Source organism: Anarrhichthys ocellatus, unplaced genomic scaffold (assembly GCF_004355925.1).
Source record: "Anarrhichthys ocellatus isolate YVR2014 unplaced genomic scaffold, GSC_Weel_1.0 scaffold31, whole genome shotgun sequence".
NCBI lineage: Eukaryota > Metazoa > Chordata > Actinopteri > Perciformes > Anarhichadidae > Anarrhichthys > Anarrhichthys ocellatus.
The window spans coordinates 4426829-4442030 of record NW_022280061.1 but is presented as its reverse complement, the minus strand read 5'-3'; the positions used below and the strand labels follow the sequence as shown (position 1 = coordinate 4442030).

At 43.0% G+C, this 15202-nt stretch overlaps 2 protein-coding genes across 4 annotated transcripts in view; both read left to right on the top strand.

The window, feature by feature from the left end:
• The window catches only part of pi4k2b (phosphatidylinositol 4-kinase type 2 beta), an 11583-nt gene extending 9474 nt beyond the window's left edge, over positions 1 to 2109 (top strand). Inside the window, exons 9-11 of the mRNA XM_031864821.1 lie at positions 32 to 165; positions 252 to 311; positions 517 to 2109. Of these exons, the coding sequence (XP_031720681.1) occupies positions 32 to 165; positions 252 to 311; positions 517 to 690 (368 nt within the window). The 3' untranslated portion in view covers positions 691 to 2109. The remainder of the gene's footprint in view (positions 1 to 31; positions 166 to 251; positions 312 to 516) is intronic.
• A 126-nt stretch (positions 2110 to 2235) lies between these two features.
• Positions 2236 to 6865, top strand: LOC116392878 (serine protease HTRA3-like). Of its 3 annotated transcripts, XM_031864689.1 has the most exons (7): positions 2236 to 2967; positions 3828 to 3933; positions 4219 to 4441; positions 4868 to 5062; positions 5520 to 5552; positions 6304 to 6418; positions 6696 to 6865. In XM_031864689.1, the coding sequence occupies exons 1-7, from the start codon at positions 2496 to 2498 to the stop codon at positions 6734 to 6736; spliced, it is 1185 nt and encodes a 394-aa protein (XP_031720549.1). In that variant the 5' UTR covers positions 2236 to 2495; the 3' UTR covers positions 6737 to 6865. The 3 variants fall into 3 exon arrangements, with proteins under 3 accessions (XP_031720549.1, XP_031720550.1, XP_031720551.1); XM_031864690.1 differs by lacking the exon at positions 5520 to 5552; XM_031864691.1 differs by lacking the exons at positions 5520 to 5552; positions 6304 to 6418.
• Positions 6866 to 15202: the final 8337 nt, after the last annotated feature.

Here is a 15202-nt window from a genome sequence, read left to right as displayed (position 1 = left end):
GACAAAGAGAACTGTGTCCTCCTTCCATCAGACCCGTTCCACTGGGCATGGCTCCCCCAGGCTAAGGTGACCTTCTCCCAGGAGACCAGAGACCTGGTGCTGTCCCGCCTGTCGGATATGAACTTTGTCCAGGACCTCTGTGAGGACCTCTATGAGATGTTCAAGGTGCGAGTCCCCTTAAAACGTTCCTCTTCCCTTTGAGATTATCTAATAGTTCTATAAATAACAGGAGTTATTGTTTCTCTCTTCAGACGGATAAAGGCTTTGATAAAACCATGTTTGAGAGGCAGATGTCTGTAATGAGGGGACAGGTGAGTTTTCTGTTTGACTCTGTTCTTGTCTTGTATATCCTACCTGCTCTCCCTTCTCTCTCCTGTGCCCTACTTTCTGTTACTTTAGTTGTTTCCTTTTTAACCGCATCACTACCCATTGTAACCTAATTACAATGGGGCAATGCACCAGTACTCAGAATGCAACATGATTTCTGTATGCATTACATCGTGATTCTGTCTCCAGGTGTTGAATCTGACCCAGGCGCTGAAGGACGGGAAGAGCCCCATCCATCTGGTGCAGATGCCCCGGGTGGTGGTGGAGCGCAGCCGCTCAGGCGGTCATGGACGTGTGGTCACACTTGGCAACGCCTTCACACAAACCTTCCACTGCAAGCGCCCCTTTTTCACCTCTTGGTAGTCGGAGATGAGTGAGGAGGGCAGCTGTGGAGAGACTTCTGCAGCAGCTCTGTTTTTCTCCTGAAGTCAGGAAGCGAGGGAGAAGACGCGGTCCTTGCACTGGAGGCTGCTCCTGTTTCTTTGCCGAGAGAAGAAATGACGACGCGGAAGAAGTGAGACGGAGAGTAAGATGAAGAAACTTTGCTTCGCCCCATTCCACGTCGTGAAGAGAAGCTCGGGAGCTTGAGAGATTGGTTTACCGTTGTCTCCTAGAGACCTGGGGTCTGTTTGTGGTTACCATTGTGACTTGATAGGATAATCTGGGCTTTGTTTATTGTTAGAAGGCAAAAAGGATTTTTTTGAACTACCTAAAGTACCTACTGAAGCACCTTGCAAGGTCTCATAGTGGCGCTAATGGCCAAAGAAGAATGTGTCCCGTATGTTTGGGAATCTAAAGGTTTCACAGATCTCTCCAGAAAGTGATTTATTTATTTATCTTTGAATCCTGGACAGTGTTGTCCCTCGCCTGGGATTAAGTCTCAAACTGTTTGTTTTGCCTTGTAGGAGTTCTTATGAACAGATAGATGTGAACTTGCACTGCTGGAGGTGTTTGGTTCTACAGAGCTGGGTCACACTGCTCTTTACCTAGCGGTAGCTCTCAAAACCATCTGTTGAACAAACACAAACCCAGTGTCTTCACCCCTCACTACTGCCAAAACCTGTTTGTGGAAGGAGTATTTAACCGCCTCAAGGAAATTGTTAACATTGTTGAAACTTGAATATGAAATGTTGGGATGGAGGACGATGATGAACACGTTTGAATGTAATCTGTTTACGTCTTCTTTTCAGATTGTTGCTCCGAAACATTTCAACATGAGTGAACGCTGTAACGATGAATGTATTTCTTGTGTGAAATGTATTTAATTGCTGGTCAGCAGCTTTCTCTTGAACGTTGTGGCGCGAGGGTCGGCCCCTCACCTGTGCCCTTTATATTACACACGAGGCGGAAAACGCTGTTTCACACCAGTGATGCCCTTCTGTTTTCTTATGTATGCATCTTGAAATTTATATTCCAACTCGATGATTGTATAAGAAAAGTTGTATATTTAACAGATGAAAAAATAAAATTTGGGAAATTTGAATCTTGTTTGTTGCCTTCAAACAATGTTGACAAAGGTTTGTTCAGCGGAGCTCGGATGACTTGAGTCAGACGGTTTCCTGACGAGACCGCTGTAGGGGTAAGATAACAGTTGAACATAATTAATAAAACGACATTTCTTTTTTCTTTTTTTTAAGTCGTTTATTTTAACATTTTGAGACATTTTGATGTTGTAGAATCGCTGACAGTTGCAGAAATATAATCTCTTTTATGTCCATGTTTCAATATGTCATTCAACAAATCCGTGTAAAATAACTGCGCTCATGTGAATTTGGATTAATGTACGCCATACTTTAGAGGACAGCTGTAGAGCAGTGAAGGAGTCTTAAACCATTATCGGAAGGCTGCTTTAGATGTGTGTTTAATGCGGTTTGTCCCCGCTAGATGGTGCGCGTCAGTTTCCTCCTGAGTGGCTCCTCGGATGTTGCTCACAGAACTAGCAGATGTACAGTCACTAGGTTGTCAAAATATGCAGGCACGTATGACTCAGCAATGTCCAGAGTTAAACTACAGAGAGCTGACAACGCGAGCGTCACAGACCCAATCATTTAGCAAACAGCACCAGAGATGTGTGGAGAGAAGTAACCAGTGGAGAGTTTTATCTAGCCTTTTTATTCAGAACACAGAGGAACAGCTGGATACAGGCATTTAATATGAAGATATAAGGAATGAATCAAATCAATCCGAGCTCCATGGCGCTGTCAAAATTCATCACAATGCGATTACTTTTACTCGCAGCGGCGTTTCTCTTTACGCACGACTTCACCGGAGCTGTGCGCTCTGAGAAGTGCGCCTCCCGCTGCGACGTGAGCTCTTGTCCGAGCCCCAGCTGTCCCGGCGGGTACGTCCCGGATAGATGTAACTGCTGCCTGGCGTGTTCACCGCGCGAGGGGGACCCCTGCGGCCGCAAAAACGACCTGCCCTGCGGGGATGGCTTGGAGTGCAAGCTGCTCGCTGCGGGGAGGCGGCGAGGCAACAAGGGGATCTGCCGGTGTAAGAAGGAGCATGGAGTGTGCGGAAGCGACGGGAAAACGTATGGTAATATGTGTAAGATGAGAGCAGCCAGCCGTAAAGCCGAGAAGAACAGGAGACCCGCACTTAGCCAAGTGCACAAAGGACCCTGCGCACCTTCAAGCGCAGGTAGGGCAGCTTTGGGTGGTCAGAGGGCTACACATGGAGCGTTTGGGGAAAATGATCAAACAAATGCACAAAACGTCCTAAATGGACTATACATGTGTCTCTGGTGATCAACCAGGTGAAATACTTTGCAGGGCTTCCACCTCATCAAATCACTACTAATGACTGATGATGATGAAGATTACTTTTTATTTTATTTTCTTGAAAGAAATCAAGTAAAAACTGCCAAATATGATCTAATTTCCACTTGATCAATATCAATGTTTTCTCTCTTTATATGTTATTGTAAAGTGAACAGTGACTGTCGGACAGAAGAACAGTTTGAAGACTTGGGAAACTGTGATGGAGCCTTTTCACTATTTAGTGTTTTATAATCAATGCATCAAAGACAATAATTAACGGATTAATCAATAATGAAGATGATCCGTCATTGCAGCCCTAATCTGGAATTGTTAATATCTTTCTAACATACTTTGGAAATAGTTTCCATTGTATTTTACACTTGACTGGAAAACTTGAAAAAGATGCAGAGGATCCTCCTGAAGATGAGTCTTTCTCCTACTGACGTCCCAGTCGATCCTCGACTGGGACGTGTCACGTGTCGTAGTGTACCTGAGCAATACACTGAACCCCAGGCTCCCCGGGTGCCTGTCATTGGCAGCCCACTGCTCCCTACAGGGATGGGTCAAATGCAGAGACAAATTTCCCCCTTAAAGGGATCAAATATAGTACAATAAATTTAAAAAAATTTAAAAAAATGAAATACTGTAAATAGCAGTATATGAATAATTGTAGTTATCTCTGTACGTGTGAGTGAGTGAGTGAGTATATGTGTTAATGCAGAGCTTTCCTCACATCAACAGGTCGTCCTCAGGTCCATCCCAGCAGCCCTCGCTACAAATTCAACTTCATCGCTGACGTAGTGGAGAAGATAGCTCCTGCTGTTGTCCACATCGAACTGTTCATAAGGTGTGGCACGTGTCTGTGTAGAGAGATGTTAAAGCAGGAGGGAGTGTTGTGTGTTTTAGCAGAGCGTATGAAACAAACATCACAGAAGTTTATTCCTTAACCTTTAATTTGTAAATATTCTTGTGTTATTATCTGGAATATATATATATATATATATATATAAAGTGCTCATTAAGTGATGAATAGAAACTTGATACAAATTCAACACAACCTGGACCCAAAATAAGATGAGAATATTTTTGTCCTTTCTTTCTCATTCCGTCTCCTTCCTCTCTCTGTCTCCAGACATCCCCTGTTTGGTCGCCACGTGCGTCTCTCCAGTGGCTCTGGTTTCATTGTGACCCACTCAGGTGTGATTGTGACCAACGCTCACGTGGTAACCACAGAAGCCGCGGTGACCGGGAGGCCCCAGCTGCGCGTGCAGCTCCACGACGGCGACGCCTACGAGGCCTCGGTCCGAGACTTAGACAGGAAGGCGGACATCGCCACGATCAAGGTCGATCCCCAGGTGAGAGCGTTTACGTCAAGTCCAGAAGACATCATAACCACTTTCATTATCCAAAAGGATGTAAAACATCTTTACATTACAGACATTTCCACCCTAATACAAATACACATTCTGCATTATTGCACAACAAGCCATCGCCTGACACGTGTCTCTTCCAACTTCAGACACTTTTCTTCTAGACATTCTGACACAGCGAGATACTTTCAGAAACACCAGCTCTCTGACTCAGACACGGTGCTGATGTGTGTATTCTCACACCCATATCTCAAATACTTGGACAGTTTTGTCAGCATTAAACACGTCTTCATTTCTCTCCCGGTTGTCCCTTCATCTTTTGCATTTTTCTCTCTGTACAACTTTCCCAATGTGTCTCCTTCTGACATTGCTGTCTGTGTTGGTATGTTTGATCCGTCCATATTGGAGCAGAGAAAGCTCCCTGTGCTGTCTCTGGGCCGCTCAGCTGATCTGAGACCGGGGGAGTTTGTGGTTGCTATTGGCAGCCCGTTCGCCCTGCAGAACACCGTCACCACCGGCATCGTCAGCACCGCTCAGAGAGACGGCAAGGAGCTGGGCATCAAGGACTCAGACATAGACTACATCCAGACTGACGCTATTATTAATGTGAGGTCACAAGAACACACACACACACACATACCCCTGTACTTCTGTCTTTGTAAGAACCCTCATTGACTAGGGACCCGTAACCTTAACCTCAACCGTCACAACTAAAGGCGTAACCCCAACCCGAATTATAACCTGAACCGTAGATCCAAGTCTGAATCCTCAAACAGGCCTTTGAATAAGTGAGGAGTCCTCACTTTCCAAAAATGTCCTCACTCTGTGGTTAAAGAACTTGCTTTGGTCCTCACTATGTTGCAAGTACACGCACAGACACACACACACACACACACACGCACACGCACGCACACACACACACACACAGGTCATTCATTGAGGACAGATGCAGTTAGAGATCTTTTTGTTTTATATGGATATTATATATTTTGGTCGTTTGGATATGCGTCAAAAGAATGGATGTGTTTGTCTTTGTCTCATATTTCATCTTTTCTGTGAGAAGTTTGGAAATTCTGGAGGACCTCTTGTGAACTTGGTGAGTAGAGTTCATAACTTGATAATTTGATTGAGGTCCATACATTACTAACAAAACAAAATAAATCATATGTGCTTATGATCCCAACATTATAAAACTCTGTTACCACATTGGGCTGAAATGTATGCTGAGAGTCCAACAATATCATCACATAACATGATATTTACACATGATAACAACTACTGCTACTGCTTATTGTCCTCCAACACTTCTGTGAAAATATGGGATGTTTTGACTCTGCAATTCAAAAAATGATTTGATTTGAAATATTGGTTCTACACATAACAATTAAAAACCTGTTACATGAAAAAAATGCTAAAATAAATCACTCATTGCATCAACATCGACCCAAAACAACACAACAGACAGTAATGAAGCTCTCCGCTGATAGGCCGATCATAGGCCTCTGAGATCTGTTGAGCGATTCAAAGAACGAATGAAGTAAAAGCAAAATGTCAGTTCAGTCAGAATTTTAGACGAACATTTGCATAAATAATTGCAAGATTTTGCACAAGTGCCTTTATACAGTGTATAGCAATATTTAATGTGTTAAACTATCCACAATTTACCTAATAGATCATATTTGTAGTAATCAAAATAATATTTTAGCCCATATATTGAATATATTGTCCTAAATAAACACCAAGACTTGGACAGTATTTCAGATCTTGTCACATTTTTACTGTGTGTGTGTGTGTGTGTGTGTGTGTGTGTGTGTGTGTGTGTGTGTGTGTGTGTGTGTTCCCTTCAGGATGGTGAGGTGATAGGCATCAACACTCTGAAAGTGACAGCAGGGATATCCTTCGCTATACCCTCAGACAGAATCAGACGCTTCCTCACAGAGTCACAGACCAAACCCAGCAAAGGTCAGAGGTCAAAGCTTGAGCAGCACATAGAACGTAACAGCAAATAGTTTCTGTCTTTGTTGTTTGAGATCCCGATGTCTGTGAAGTGGATGTTTTATAGTATTACTCACTAAATCACACCCCAGTGGTTGTTGTGACAGAAAGGAGCATCTGTCTGCTGATGGGTCACATGCTTTATCCAACATTACGTTACACGTTTGTGTTGTTTTTAGAGGAATCAAAAGTAAAGATAGACATTTTTTAGGCATCAGGATGTTTACGTTTTCATTCCTTCCAGGCGAACCGAACCTGTCCTCTCTGTCGAGCCAACGCCTCTGAGGTCCAGCGGGATTCAGAGTGACCAGCTCCCTCAATCCCTGACTCCCTTTTGGACGCACCAACCAATCAGTGAACTTCTCTCCTTCTACCATACGCTTCCTCTCACACATTCTGCCACATAACTGGGACCAGTGCTCCTTATTCCTTCACTCTTCTTCATCCAGGACACTGGACAGTAATTCTCACCTGGGATCAGCACCTTTCTGCTGACTCTTGCTCACTTTATCGCTGGACTTCTGTTTGTTTTACTTTTCTACTACTCCGCCTCCTGCTCATGGTTACCCCCTGAATGGCCTTTGAAACACATACACACAGTTTAATGAGTGTGTTTCAGAGGAGGGCTTCATGTAAGTTGACGTTATAGTCAAACTAAATGGACAACCAGTCCAGACCATTGAGGACATCCATGATATGTTGCAGCGTAACCAGCCTCTCCTGCTTGAGACGTGAACTGTTTTCAGGTTTCTGGTAAAAAGCATTTGCAGCGTTTACCTTCTACTGTATATTTTGTTCAGTGGATTTTGATTTAAAGATTTGTTTTGGGTGTGTTTTGTCATAGAGACTCTTAAATAATTACAGTAGTTTATTGCATTATTCAAAATACTGCAGAGGAAAATATATTGCACTGTATATTACATGAAGTTTCAAAGAAGAGGCTGTGGGCTGTGTCTGTCTGTTCAGCAGCTGCTGTCCATCTGCACACTGCTTTGTTTATGTCTTCATCCCTTCTCCCTCTCACTCTGCCTTGGAAAGACATTCTAGTAATTTAAACAAACCTAAGCTGACACACACACACACACACACACACACACACACACTGAGCAAAGTGCGGCTGTTACTCACGATCATCCTTTCCTTTTGGTGATGGAAATCCTTATGCATAAAGATTTGTGAACCTTGAAGTTAAGGACAGAGATTCCTTCTGGGGCTTTGTTAGCGTTTTTAGATTAAAGCAAATCCAGCCTGAAACCAATAACAGCACCAGGCAGGCTTGGCAGCATTTGCTTCATGACAAAATGAAATGCAAGTTGACCTGAAAATGCTTTTCGTGGGCTTTACATGACACTTTCTTACTTTTGTTTCGTACAGATGTCTCCTACCATGATGACATTACCTAAACATGAGCCCACCTGATGTGTGCCTGTGTGTGCACACAGTCCATAAACTGAACAGATATAATCTTCACTGCGTATTTGAATAAAAACTGTGGCTTGTTACTATTGACTGCGACACTGTGAAAGCGTTACACAGAAGGACAATGGAAGAAAGAAAAGAGACGGGATACAGAATAATAAGAGACAATGGACAAATCACTACCATACCACCCACCAGGACTCTTCCTTTAACATGTGCTCCTCTCTGTGTGTGTGTGTGTGTGTGTGTGTCGCTCACCCAGTTGTTTGAGAGTGTGTGTGGTGTTTTCTAGTCTTCTTGCCGAGACGTATTGTGAAAGCAGAGAGCCAGACTACGTCAGTAGGGCCACACAGGGGACACAGCTGTTTGTCCTTAAATGGACAAAATCAAGACAGCGTCACTGAGCTCACACCAAAACAAAACTTCTCACACTGCCTGTTTCTATGCTAAATTTAACAATATGCATGCATGAAATACATACATTTATGATGGAATATACCATACATGTCCCATAAGGCCCCGTTTAAGCAGTGGTTGAGTTAATGTCTCACCATCTAGAGGCCAAATGAAGTCCAGTCTGGTTTAAATAAAACACAAGTTATGATTCCTGAATATGCCACTAGATGGGGTGTTGGGTATAATAATCTGCTCCTGACGTGGCAACTGATGCTCTGATTATAAGGCTACTGAACATGTGAAGTCCAGTGGATGGAACTGTCCATTTATAGCTCTAGTTTCTAGCTGGTGAACCTAAAGTAGAGGGCACTGGATGAAGCTCTATCATTACAGTGATGACCATATTCACCAAAGTCAAATGTTAATCAGATATACATTTTCAGGTAAAAGGGGATTTACAGTAATATCATTGAAAATGTTGTAATGACTTTATGGAGACTTTGGGACTTTTGTACCTTCTAGTTGTGTTCTGATGATGTCACCGGGGTTATCTAGTTGTGTTCTGATGATGTCACCGGGGTTATCTCGGCTCGGGCGTGGAGACAACAAACAATGACAGAGAGCCTGCGTTATGAAACTGGAGGTTTGTAGTTTGAAAGACTTTAGTGATTACAAGTAAGGAAGGGAAGTACATTTTGAGGTACTTGTACTTTACTTGAGTAATTCCACAGTATTCTAATTTACACTTACTACATTGTACTTTTTACTCCACTAAGTTTATTTAGTTACTTTTCAGATTATTTAGATTATTGATGCAAACTATAATCAGCAAATAAATTAGGATCTATGAAGTATACAGTATGTTAAAAGATACCCAGTAGTGTATAAAGTATAGAAACTAGATCCACCTTTACTGCCTCATTAAAAGAATGCTGACACGAATGCATCAATACTTTAAATTCAAAAGATATATTATTCTGAAATGGACCTTACTGCGTAATGAGTACTTTCAGTTTTGGTATTTACATACTTCTGTACTTTTACTTACTGAAATGCAGGACTTTCACTTGTATTAGTAAAGATCTGAGTGCTTCTTTCATTACTGTGTGTGTGTGTGTGTGTGTGTGTGAGTAAGATAAGACTGGAACAGTACATTTACAGTCTGTGGTTTCATTGAATGTCTAGCGAGCTGAAGAGTCTGCGTCACAGTGAAGTTGTGAGTTGAGGAACTTTGGAGACGCAGATGGCAGACATGGGGCATCTGGCCCGGCAGCAGAGCTGTAGACAGATTGGACTCAATCCTGTTACATTGAGCCAGGACAGTAGTATGGGCCGAACTACTTCCATCTGTCTGGAGTTCAACTCTCACTGTGACTCAGCGCCTTGCTGACCACCGTGGGCAACTTACTTCTTAACGGAAACCGAGAAGAGAACTTTAGAGCAGACATATGGAGGGAAAAAAGAAAGTCTTTCAACCCACCTCACAAAGATACACCCACGTAAACACACAATCAAATACAGCTAAAGGCAACATCTCTCAAACAGTAAGGCTCCACAACTGGACAACTAGTCTTGGAAAAAGCTCAGTAGATCACGTGTTGCTGTGTTGAGTGCTCCCACCTCCACAAATATGATAAAACGGTACATTCATGGGCAAATATGTACCTGCAAGGACAGTGTTTGTCCTTATTACAGCAATTGCTCAGAATACCAAGGCCTCATGAGAAGTGGAATTCCAGGCATTCCTGGCAAAGTGTGATGTGTCTTCTCTGGAGATGCTCTGTCTCTGTCCACCGTCACTCCAGAGGTGTTCTTTGACTGAAGTGAGACGGATGACTCCTCTCTTGTTTGTGGGTTGACTTTTCTTCACTTTATTTTGCTCGCAGATAATGTTACAGACACTTCCAGCAAGATTTTCCGATGACGTCAATGTGAATAGTTTGGCAGCACCTAGTGGTCGTTTTTGGTGCCAAACCAAATGCACAGCGTCACCTGAGCTCGCGTCTCAAAGCTCTTATTGAAATCAGGTGTGCTGAAAATAAGTGGACTGCAGGAAGACATCACAAGGACACAGAGTTTAGATATTCTCATCTTTCTTTCTTTACTTTTAGTTTCTTACTTCCACATCTCTCGTTCTGCTTTGTTTCCTCTAAAGGAAGATACGTCTCCAGTGTCTCTTCTTTGAGGTGCTAAAGGTAAATCATAAAATCAGCACAAGCAGAGAGGACACTGCTCCCCTTTTCTCCCCAAAGACTTGTCATCTGTTTTTTCTGCGTGTGAATATAAATCCTCAGGTGAGGGAGTTGTTTAATATTGCAGCACACGTGAATATTCTCAGGGCTCCCAGGCGATGCATGAAAACGAGTTGTTACAATAGACATCCATGCTACCAGGCCAAGAGCTTTAACTTTCACTTCATTCTTTTGGTTTCAATGGAATCAATCTTCTCATTAAATGTATGACAAGAAAGCGAAGAAGCGTATTTCCCAAAATGTTGAAGTATTCCTTAAAGATTCAAGTATTTATGTCTCTGAGCAAAACTGTTCAGCAAATCTCTTTCAAAACAGAGATAGAAGCCGGCGCTTTGCTGTGCTTCTACACAAATTCCTCAGAACTGGATGGCCTCATGTTCACCGCAGAGAAAAGGACACAGACACACACACACACACACACACACACACACACACTGCAGAGAAAGAGAGACACACACACACTGAAGTGAGCCCAGACATTCTTTTGTCAGGGCTCTAGTGATAGCTAAATCCTGTGAGCCCTTCCTCTGTTTCTCAACTCCTTCTTTCTGGCAGACTGCTGACTCATGCTTTCTCCTCCTCCTCCTCCCCCCCTCTCTCCCCCCCACTCCCTCTCTCTCTCTCTGTTTAAAAATCCAGTCTGCAGCATTTTCCCTCAACTCCTCTTCTTTCTTACTTTTGCATTTCTTGGGATTTGCAATAGTTCAGCTGCATGTCCTCATCTTGTTGAGACGTCTGCATGTGTGTGCACTCGCGTAGACGATATTATCATAAGTGTATGTATCGTTTAAGCTCATGAATTGTGTGTGTTGGTGGGTTTGATGTGTGTAAGCAGACTTAATCACCCCTCCTGGGCAGTTTGTTTAGTGTTTGAAGAGTAATTGCCTCCTACTGAAGCCGGCTAAGTCTTTTAATGAGAGTCATGCTTGCCGGGCCCAAAGCTAGATGGCTGAAGTTAGCACTTGCGTGGAAACCAGCATTGGAAAAGCTTCCTCTTGTCTTTTTGCCTTTTTTTCCAGTTATGAAATATTTACTTGGTTACCTTGAGAGTTTTTGCTGTGGTTTCACTGTCAGCCGGTCGTGTGATTGGTCTGCTGGAAATGGCAAAACAATGCTGTTTCCTGACAGTATTTTTGGGATACAGCATCCAGAAGTTAAAAGCAGGAGAAAATAGGAGACGTCTGGAGCACGGATTTGTGAAAATAAACAACAAGCCAGCCGAGGAAAGCATAGACTGTAATCTTGGATAACTGATAAGAAGCACATGTTCTTTATTGGCTTGAGTGGGGCTAGAACTGTTATAGCTATCAACAATAAGCTACTCGCTGGATTGCAAAGAAAATACAAAACCAAAATGAGCCCAAAGGAGAGTCAACTAGAAGAAAATGTGTGACAATTCTGAAAAGTATCCGAGTGAAAGTGCATTTATCAAAAAGGGTAAAGTGACCACTTCTTGTACTGTAGCTGTTTACAAGTTGAATTGGCTTCATGGGATAAAAGCAAACTTCCTTCTCTTTCAATAAAGAAAGTCTAGAATGTGTTCCTGATGGCATGAGCTTACGTTGCTGTGAGGAACTTTTAACATGTTATGAAACGGTCTCAATGTAATACTGATACCTCGATATGACCGACATCAGCAAACAGGACCATCAACAAGAAGATTGGTTATTTCTATATAGTTATTCTTAACGCTCGTCATCGCTGCCACCGGCTCCGATTCCACGCAAAATGAAATCCTGCAGGTTCACCAGAAACTTGATTTCAACACTACGTTATGAATGACTGCTGACACAATAACTTTAACTCACTCACTCCGGCAACAGTGACTCCTAAATAAACACCAAAATAACAAGTACCCGTGAAGATGCATAAATAAAATAAATGTCTTCTTGTCTTTACGTAATCCTGTAATTGCCTAAACATTTCATGAGACTGTGATTTTCAGAACATGATTAGTAATGCCTTTGATTCTGATCTTTCATTGAGAGGCACCATCAGCAAAACTCAGGCGCTCATCTCCCACAAAGCAGCATGCATGCGTGTTAATAATGTGATAAGCCTGTACAAATGCTGGGAAAACACATATCTAAAATATATAATTGAAAATAACACCAGATTAAGAACTCAGGCCAAACAACCTCTCGCTTCACCATGAAAACAAACTGCAGATTTGTGTGTGAACAGATAAAAACAATTCCATTCCGTTGATGAAGCGGACGTTGGTGCAGAGCCACAACACACGAGAGAGAGAGAGAGAGAGAGAGAGAGAGAGAGAGAGCATGGATGACAATGAGGGTACGTTTTTTGCGAGTGTCTGTGGGAGTTCTCGTTTCTCTGCGCTTGCTCTGCAGCTCACATGGCAAAGACCTATTTTTACACCCACACTCCCGCGCTCCACAAACACTCACCCATGACATTTGTTTTCTTTCTGTTTCTTCCTCACATCGTCTTCTTCTCATCGCACATCTCTTACTCTTCTCTCATCACCACCATCATCACCATCATCCCTAGGCAGGGACGTGCTACCATCACCTCCACAAAATGCTCTCAGGTCTTTCGAGTGTCGAATAGAATTGAAAGGAGCGGACAGATCAGGATCACAGCTGCCAGAGAGGAGTGCCTCTCATTTCTCAGTCACTAGGAGACTTTAGCAGAGAGCTGCGCCCAGGGGTGCAAACTGTTGAAGATTTATTCAAATGTAAATTTCGGTTCAAAGTAGACACCTTCGAAACTAAATTCACCCACAAGAACCAAGCCTCAGGAGGACTGCGGTTGACTGGTGTGCAGCAGTGAGGATGAGCGATGGATGTATGGACAGAGAGTAAGATACTGTAGTTGTTCAAAGGGAGGCGAAGTTAAGGTGAGGAGGAAGCTCCATACTGTGCTGACGACCGTGGGAATTGTGGTGTTATGTAAGGGTGCACACACTCACGGCATATACAGACAGTCACAGAGGCAGGGGCAGTGGCTTAGGGGGAAGTCGGATGGACCCCTCGTCTGCTAACAGGACCTCTTAAGCGCTTCTGCCATCAGCAGTCTGTTGCTTGCACAACAGCCTCTCCAGCCCTGCGAACCCAGAGTGTACACGTGACCACTAAGAGGGTTCCTTCTGGTTGAAGCGTGATTTCTCATTCCCTCTCTTCCTCTTTTTATCCCTCTTTTTCTCTCTCTCTCTCTCCGTCTCTCTCCTTCTTATCATCAAAGGGGTTTTTCCTTCACAGCAAAATAAGCCATTCAGATAACAGGCTCAGGGACAGCACTTCTACTGAGGATAGCAGCGTTTACTGCATATACTGTGAATGTGAGCCTCTAACAACCTGCTAATGACTGAATATCAATGGAATGTTTGGGGGTGAGGATGGATAGACAGCATCTGGGGATCTGCTGGAAAGAGAAGCTATACGCAGCAAGACAACACTGTATATATAATGTGTACATACTGAGGAAACAGCTGCCCACGCATCCAGCTGCACACACTCATGTTTGCAGAGGTGGAGATTTAAAGTGTCTAAATAAAAACAAAACAAACAAAGAAGTACAATACACATTGTTAGGCTATATTCCTCTTCATGTATGCATTGACTGTGTCATAATGAAATGAAAAGCAAGAATTAAAAGTACAATTAATAATTGAATTCATTGGTTAAGAGTAAGGAACTGTCTGGGTGTCTATTATTATCTCTGCCAAGAGGATCATTCCATCAGTCGCATGTGTGCACTCGTCCTGTGAGTAAGTGAGTGTGCGCCTCTGTGTCTGTCCACAGCTAATCTGGCATTGTGCTGCAGCAAACTGCATAATGAGATCATCGACACTGGCCAGTTATGGCTGCCGACTCAAGTCTGATGAGTTTAATTTAGTTTTTGGCAAGATTGCATGACGTGCCTTATATGACAACTTTGATCCGATTGGCTGCATTCATCGCTGCTTGTTTTGAAGTTTGAAGGTAAAGTGTTTTACGACGCCTCACATTCAATCACACGATACAGTCGTGGTAAATACAGACACACCTGGTGGAAATGTGCACTCAGTAGAGTGCACATTTCTAATTGTATTTCTTTGTTTTATGTAGGAATTTCAAGTCTTCCATATTAAAATCAATTAGCATTATGATTTAGATGGTGTATTGAAATAAAGCTCAGGGAAGGCAAGTCCATCCATTTTCCCATCCATCTATCCTGGACATGTCCTTCCTCCCCTTAATCATTTTTGTTCAGCCTCCTCTCATACTTCCCCTCCTCTTTCCTCTACTCAAGCTGCATTTGCAATGCAGATCCTTTCTGACACAATGTCTGTTATTCTTCACGAACAGTATTTAAATGAGCGCGCTATGTGGCAGATGGTTTCTTACTATTAGATCAACACAAATCAGCGCTAAAGAAGATGAAGTTCAAAGAGTGATGAAACCACCATCGATTTAGTGTTGCTATGGAGATTAGTTATTCTGTGTGTGTGTGTGTGTGTGTGTGTGTGTGTGTGTGTGTGTGTGTGCGTGCTTCACCTGATGTTTTGGGTGTGTGGACTAAATCTGTCACTGTGGTCACAGCTTAGGGTCTATGTGCTCATGTTGATCCACTGGAAGGTGTTTAGAGGAAATATACTGTTTGTCAAGGAGAGGATGTAAAGATGTTCTCTCTGCCTCTCTCTCTCTCTCTCTCTCTCTCTCTCTCTCTCTCTCTCTCTCTC